Source organism: Hermetia illucens, chromosome 3, assembly GCF_905115235.1.
Source record: "Hermetia illucens chromosome 3, iHerIll2.2.curated.20191125, whole genome shotgun sequence".
Classification (NCBI taxonomy): Eukaryota; Metazoa; Arthropoda; class Insecta; order Diptera; family Stratiomyidae; genus Hermetia; species Hermetia illucens.
The window spans coordinates 97,415,163-97,423,209 of NC_051851.1; the positions used below are offsets into that span (position 1 = coordinate 97,415,163).

General features: G+C 40.8%; 1 protein-coding gene across 1 annotated transcript; it reads right to left on the bottom strand.

The window, feature by feature from the left end:
- Positions 1-4,788: 4,788 nt before the first annotated feature.
- Positions 4,789-5,716, bottom strand: LOC119652273. Its single transcript, XM_038056262.1, has 3 exons — positions 5,546-5,716; positions 5,021-5,146; positions 4,789-4,961 (listed from the first exon to the last, which is right to left on the bottom strand). The coding sequence occupies exons 1-3, from the start codon at positions 5,619-5,621 to the stop codon at positions 4,852-4,854; spliced, it is 312 nt and encodes a 103-aa protein (XP_037912190.1). The 5' UTR covers positions 5,622-5,716; the 3' UTR covers positions 4,789-4,851.
- Positions 5,717-8,047: the final 2,331 nt, after the last annotated feature.

Genomic DNA, 8,047 nt, shown 5'->3' on the forward strand with positions numbered 1-8,047 from the left:
ACGGCAGATGTTGTTCTCGCTAGGTATAGTTTTGCAAAAACTATGTACTGGAAGAAGCAAACAAATCAAATGAAACACTTACCTCTACACTTCGTCCCCACGTACTCGAGGAGGGCAACCAGACGCAGGCCTGCAATAGGACTCATTGAAACTTATCTTAAGTGATCTGGTACCATGGGAACCCGGATGGCCGTCTGATGAAAATGCTTCGGAAAAATTCACAGTACAGCTGTGCCAATTTCGGAGGGACTCTGGTGAGGATTCCAAATCATTCCGTGTGCATTGCATTTCCGAATATGCTGTAAATAGTGTTTTGATTGTGAGGAGCTCCGGCAATATGAGTTAGAAGTGAATTTGGCGGGTCAGTTAGTAGTGGCAAATTGGCCTTGCCAATGGATCAACACATGTCAAGTATTTTTTTAATGAAATTTCAAAACGCGACAATTGTGCTTACATTGCAATGCATTTTGTACTCGTAGTTTTCATTGTAATTAAATACAGTTTTATTGGGATCAATTCTCAATCTTGTTCGAGTCTCTTGTGTGTATTGCTTTTCGAAAATTCCAGCAAGTAGACACTTTTGCTAGAAGATTTGTGACTGCCACACTTTTTTGTTGAAATGTTTCGGCAGCCCTTGAAATGGAAGCTCAAACCCACATGTCAAATCATGCATCCTGCTTGTCCGATCTTTTAGCAGCTCTTGAAGTAAAAAGTTAAAAAGTTGGTCATATTTCCGGTGTGGGTCTTATTCTTCTCATGTTTCGTTCCATTTCCAATCATTAGTCTCGTTCTTCAGATATTTCAGCAGCTTTCTCTGGTAGTTGGCATGCATGCCTGCTTGATCTTCCTATGTATAATTTTTTTGGGTGGAATTTTCAATAATTATCAGAATTTAATGTCTCAGCAATCAACAGTCACTATTTCTTATGACGTCTGGTTGAAAGTTGTGAAATTTGATCAAATGCAGCCCAAAATATCCAATCCAACCTTGTCATCATCGCCACAAATTGATTTGTTGCGGCGTTATCTTTTATGGCAATGACTGCCGGACTGATGAAAATTTAAATGTTTAAATAAAATCTATCAGACTGGCTGGACTGATTATAAATTGAATCATGAATGATGCAGTTGTTATTGTGTTGTTAATCGAAATATGACTTCCGAATCGTTCAGATCTTTTAATTCATGTAACAAAAGTGATCTCTTGTCGTCTTGTTTACATTAAACATGTGAGTTCATCAGTCGTTTTGATGGATTGATTTATGGTAGACTGATGAAGGTCAGCCATTAAAAAATACTTACACGTACAAATTTTCGGAGTCCATCGATCACAATCGAATATTTATAAAACAAGTTCCATTTTAAGATTTATTAGAATCGAGTCCGTGTCTGCTTGTCTGTCTGTCTGTCACACCCGATTTATTCGGAAACGGCCGGACCGATTGTTACGAAAATTGGTAAGAGCATGTGATCTGTTGTTCCCTTTACATGCAGCAAGTGGCGCCATTTTGGGTTAAGTTTAAGGGGGGCTTTTTTTAATAAAATGTGGCAATGTGGGGTATCAAATGAAAGGGCTCAATTAGTATTACACTTTCCGAAACTGAACCATATTTGATATCGGGTGAAACGCAGGGGAGTGAGGGCTCAAAATATGACCATCAAAAAGTGTAACAGGTCTCGTCCTAAGATCCTATCCAACCGAAAAATCTGAAAAAATCACAGTGGTGCATCTCTCTCTCTAGTGGTGCATCTATCTCTAAAAATACATCCGGGTCCGATATCTGCACAAATAAAGTTAATAACAGGATGTTTCCACATTTTAGAAATTTACCCGACAACCCCCCTTAGGTCCATCCCAGAAGTACAAAATTTAAGATGGATGTAAGGGATAACACAATGCACAATTTGGTCAAGTTTGAAAAAAATCCAACTATTATAAGCAAAGTTTAAGGGGGGGAAACTTTGCAATTTTTTGTGAATTTCGTGCATTCTACAACGTGTACGACGTCATCATCACATATCAATTCATCAATACCACAACGAAGTGAGTTCATATTAGAAGAAAGAATTATTTTGTTTTAGTTTTTTAGTCATTGCGCGGAAAGCGATCCACAAACATACATGGGACCACTTTCAACCAAATTGACCACGTGTTCATCGAACGCGCCTCCTTTCAGCTTTGATGAATGTCAGAACATATAGGGGGGCCAATATAGACTCGGATCACAATCTCGTTGGCATGGTGTTCCGAGCTCGACTAACAACACCACGCAGAATCCCCTTTGACAATCAGGTAAGAGATAACACTGAAGCCATCCACAACACAGCCCTCCGCGACACCAATAAGAGGGAAATGGATGCCGCAATAACCGCAGTCAACAGAGGACCTGGAGATGAAGCATCAACAAATGATCTTCACAACCACCTGAAGAACGTTATCATTGATACGGCCACAAACATACTTGGCCCCAGCCGCAAAAGGAGTCGGAACGGCTGGTTTGACGATGAATGTAAGCTAGCAACGGAACGGAAGAGTGCCGCATACCGAGTAATGTTGCATTCTCAAAGAACGCGGGCACGTCCGGAGACATATCACGAACTCCGTCGAGTGGAGAAGCGACTTAACAGACGGAAAAACGAAGGTTTTGAGAACCAACAAGTCTGTGAACTAGAAAAGTACAGGGTGCAACCGCACCAGGCGTGGAAGTTTTACCAACAAGTCAGCAGGATGAAGCCTTATACACCTCGATGCTCATCCTGCCGAGACAAAGAGGGAGATCTGATTTCCGACAGAATAGGCATATTGGAGCAATGGGTTGAGTACTTTGATGAGCTACTGAACAACCAGAACATCTACGAGTTGGAGGTCCCGCCAACTGAAGACGACGGAGAAATACTGCCACCACCAAGTATAGGAGAAATAGTCCGTGCAATTCATTGGCTAAAAAATCATAAGTCGGCAGGAACCGATTACAGCCGAAGTGGTTAAATATGGAGGCGACCAGTTACACCAAGTGGTTCATCAACTTGTGCTCAAGGTATGGGACAGCGAATCAATGCCATTACCTGGCATTACCTGTCTCATACATAAAAAGGGAGATATCACACAGTGAAGCAATTATAGAAGTATCACGTTGCTGAGTACCATCTATAAGATATTCTCCGCTGTCTTGCCAGGCCGGATAGCCCCATATGCCCAGAACATCATTGGCCCATACCAAAGAGGCTTCACTCCAGGCAAATCAGCAACAGATCAGATTTTCTCTCTGCGGCAAGCGATGGAAAAACTGTTGGAATATGGACACCAGTTGCATTATCTATTTATCGACTTTAAAGACAAATAGCAAGACAAAGTATATGGTGGCAACGTCAGCATCGAAAATCAACCAACCAACAACATCAAACCGCACTGGTCAAAGAGGAAGAATAAGGATAGGAGAATACAACTTTGAGACCGTTGACAATTTCTCCTATCTAGGGTCGAAAATCACAACCGATAACAGTTACGATGATGAAATCCGTGCACGGTTGTTGTCAGCCAACAGAGCCTATTTTAGCTTACAAAGACTGTTCCGCTCGAAACGTCTCACCATATGGTCAAAGCTCTTATTGTACAAGACTATGATCTTGCCAGTCCTCATGTATTCTTCGGAAACTGGGGTTCTTAGCAAGAAAAATTGCGAACTCTTGGCCGCATTCGAGAGAAGAATCCTCCGGAGAATTTTTGGCCCCCTACATGAGGATGAACGATTCCGTAGCCTACACAATGATGAAATCTATGAGCGATACCATGACCGTCCGGTAGTGGATAAAATCCGGTTCGATATGTTACGGTGGGCGGGTCACTTAATCCGCATGGATGAGGATGATCCCACCCGGAAAGTCTATAAGGGCAATATCTATGGTAGAAAAAGAAGACGAGGCAGACCCTGCCTAAGATGGAGCGATGGCGTAGGCCAGGACGCCAGACAGCTTTTAGGGATATCGTATTGGTGGACCTCGGCGCAAAACCGGGATGTCTTGAGTCGCTTATTAAGCCGGATACCGGTTGATGCGCCGTTGATGATGATTATTATTATTATTTTATTTGAACAGTTAATTCTATGGGGTGTATTGTGAGACGTAGATTTTATATAGATGCGGGGCGACAATTTCATTGTGGGTCACGTCATGCAGTGGAATTCACTCTCCCAAGATAGCCGATGAGTGCGTCGCCCCACAGGTACTTGGCGCAGAACAGTAGAGGAGGAGTGGGGAGTCTTGGGAAGTAGTGGAGGTGATCTGAAGAGCATTTCAGGTAATCGCGAACGATGGCGCGTAGGAGTGGTTGCCGCGCTATATCCCACCAAGGGGTAAATGGTAACCTCCCCCCAGGTTCAATATAAAATTATAAAATCATCCCGCTCACTACATTTAAAGGGACTCACAGATCACACGCTTCGCAAATTTCGTGACAATAAGTTGAGTCGTTTCGGTGTAAATAGGGTCCGACAGACGGGCAGACATTAAATCGAAATTAATAAGGTTTTGTTATAGTCAAAAACTTAAGAACGCTATCATAAATGAGCTCAAAGCGAAATCTTTTTTGGATATTGCGCTTTAATGTTGACAAAAGTTCACTCGGGATGTCTCTCAGGCGTCTCAACACCGATTCTTCACAGCAGCTTCCCCCTTTCGCTTTTCCTGTGGGTGTATGAATGTAGTAAATTTCCAATAATTAGCACGAGAAGTGGCAGTACAGGTAATTAAACCAGCCAGAACCAATCAATCAAAAAAGAGAGAAACAACTCGGAAATATACATCTTTATTCCTAAGCTAATTAATACAGTAATATAAAGGTATTATTAGTGATCAAGGTCTTTCGCAGCAACACTTAGTTATCAGTTGGTGCTCGAAGCAGGATTTCGCATAGAGTAGGCGGCAATCTCTATAGTTGCACTGTGGGGGCACAGCTAGTCCATCTAAAACATTCAGTAATTTAAGATTTTTGGGAAACTGACATTTTAATTAGATATCTTACATTGTCCAGTGCAGCAACAAGCGTCATGAGCCATTTTATAGGAACAGTAGCTGTACACGGACGCATCACAAAGTGGGCAGGGGTCATCGTATTGCCGTAGTAATTCCAGCTGCTTCCCGACGCGGCCTGCGTGTGTGAATATGAAATTTGCATATAGTCAACAGTTTATTACCATTCCATAATTGGGGCTGAACGAATCAAACGAAATGAGCCACAACGAAACAACCAAAACCAGTGTAGTATCGATTGGGATAGGTTGAGACATTAATATCACCACGGTTCCGTTATGCGAACAATGATACACACAAGAAGTCGTCACTTATTGGGACTCTCACGTATCACAGTTAATACACTAGAAACTCGAAGAAGTTGGACAGAAATGCGTAGGTGGACAATTTGGACTCGGGAAATTTAGAAAGAGGTCAGACAAATATGGGCACTGTTGTCTAGATCAAGTGGAAAACCAATTAAACTATTTGTTATTTTTCCAAATTGCGACTACTTGAAATAATTGGAAAAATTTACCCAGTTTCGAGGACGTCGCGGGCACTTGACTGAAAACTGATAAAACGACCAAAGCCACAAATAAAATTCTGGTCATCTTGGGGACTTTTTCTACGGTTGGTTTCCTATAGACAACGCGACACCTGGTTCGTAGAACTCGGGAGGAATGATCCGAACTTATTAGTTGTTTTCCAGATTTTATGCAGGTATTTATATGAGGTAGGTAAGGCAAGTGGTTCAAGAGGTTACTGATCTTCTCTTAGGTTCTCTTTGTTTGATTCTTCTGCATCTGGATGATGGGAACCTGGAGATTTGGTCTTTCGTTTCAAAGCCAGTGTCGATCGAACAAGAGATTGCAATCCGTTAAATTCTCTGTCCAAACTCATTATGTATAGCCTCAAGTTTTCTTAACTTTTGGAGGGAATTGGGGTAGTTATCGCAGGAACAATTAATTTCAAGAGATAATTGACCGTTGATGTTTGCGCTCACTTACCATATTTTTGAAGGTGAAACATTTTGTAGAATGACGCCAGTTTGATGTCTAGCAAAATTAATTTGCGATAGGGTTTCTCTTCGTTGTTTATGGTATTTGGTTAAGTACCTTACATTAAAGGCTAAATTTGTTAGGTCATTTTGTGTAAACACAAAACCTTATTAGAATCGAGTCGAAGTTTGTCTGTCTGTAACCACCGATTTATTCGGAAACGGCTAGACCGATTGCCACGAAAATTTGTAAGAAGGTGTGATCTATTGTTCCCTTTACATGCAGCAGGTTTCGCCATTTTGCGTTAAAATTAAGGAGGGGCTTCCCATACATGTGAATGGAGGGTGCAAATTTTTTTTCATAAAATGTGGCAATGTGGGGTATCAAATGAAAGGGCTCAATTAGTATTTTTCGAAACTGGTTCCATATTTGATATCGGGTGAAACATAGGGGAGTGAGGGAGGGGGAGGGGAATATGACCCCCAAAAAGTGTAACAGGTCTCGTTCTCAGAATCTACCTAACCGAACAATCTGAAAAAAAATTACAGTAGTGCATCTCTACGAAATCTAGGCCTCAAAATACATTTGGTTCCGATATCTGCACAAACAAAGTTAATAACAGTATATTTCCACATTTTAGTAATTTACCCGACAACCCCCTTTTTGTCCATCCAAAAGTACAAAATTTGACATGGGTGCAAGGGATAACATAATGCACAATTTGATCAAGTTGGAAGAAAATCCAAATATTATTAACAAAGGTATAAGGGGTGAAACTTTGCAATTTTTCGTGAATTTCGTGCATTCTACAATGTGTATGACACAATACACATACAAAGAATTATTTTGTTTTAGTTTTTTAGTCATTTGTATATAAATATCAATTACTCCAAAGAGACATGTGTGTCTGTAGGTATATAGTATATGCGTGCTAATGAAGTTTGCGAGTAAGGTCTAATTCAGTACATTAAACAAGCGGTATTCAATGTACGCACTATATATGTACATATGTATGCTTTTGTGCACGAAGTAAATCGGAAATATGGGTACAATCAATTTATATATAAGCATGTACAGAATTCGGTAATAGGCAGTTTGTTCAGGATGAGGATAATATCTATGTCTGTTTGGAGAAATATGAAGGGATATCTTGGATTTGTAGCTATATACGGACAGAAAAATGTGCGTTGAAGTTTCTTACATAAGATGAACACAAAACCTTTATACCCGAACCGCGAACTTTCGGTATTCCAACTTGTTGTGTTTTTAAATGGGAGCAGCATATGAAAAATTACTCCTCCCCGTTCCTATACGAATGACTTAAGCTTTCGTCAATACCTGTCGCAGCCTTGTCATTGGAATACCCTGGTTGAACAGAATTTCGAACGAAGAATTACGCGGGTCAGGTACCGGTAGATGAGTTGATTAGAAGGGAGAAGTGTGGAGAAGTTTGCAATAACTTTATTGCTGACTATACTACGCAATGGAGTTTATTATCCCAGGTAGACTGAGTCTCCCCGGAAGCACAGAATCGTAGTGGAGGAGTGCAGGGTTCTTGGGAAGTTGCGTTCCGCGGTAGGGCGATACGCTCTTTTGAATGGCAGCCTCCACAAGAATTTTATATGATTTAGTAAACAGAACTGATCATTCGGGGATTTGACAGAATTGCGGTGCACAAACATTTCCCAGCGACGCAATACCGCGTCATTTACGTGAAACGCAATACTTTGACTTTTAACAATTTTCTTAATAATAGTTAGATTGCATTCAAACTTCCCAAAGTTATGTGCTATATCATCGCCTACGCTGATACCTTGTCTGTTTTCCTAGGACAAACTTAAGGAGGATTTTTGGGTAAATTTCTAAAATATGGTAATATACTATTCTAAACTTTATCTGTAGAGATATTGAAACAAGATGTATTTTGATGTCTAGATTTTCTTCAGATTTTTCGGTTGGGTAGGTTCTGGGAACGAGACCTGTTTCACTTTTAGGGAACACATTTGCAGCCCTCACCCCCCTATTTTTCATCCAAAGTC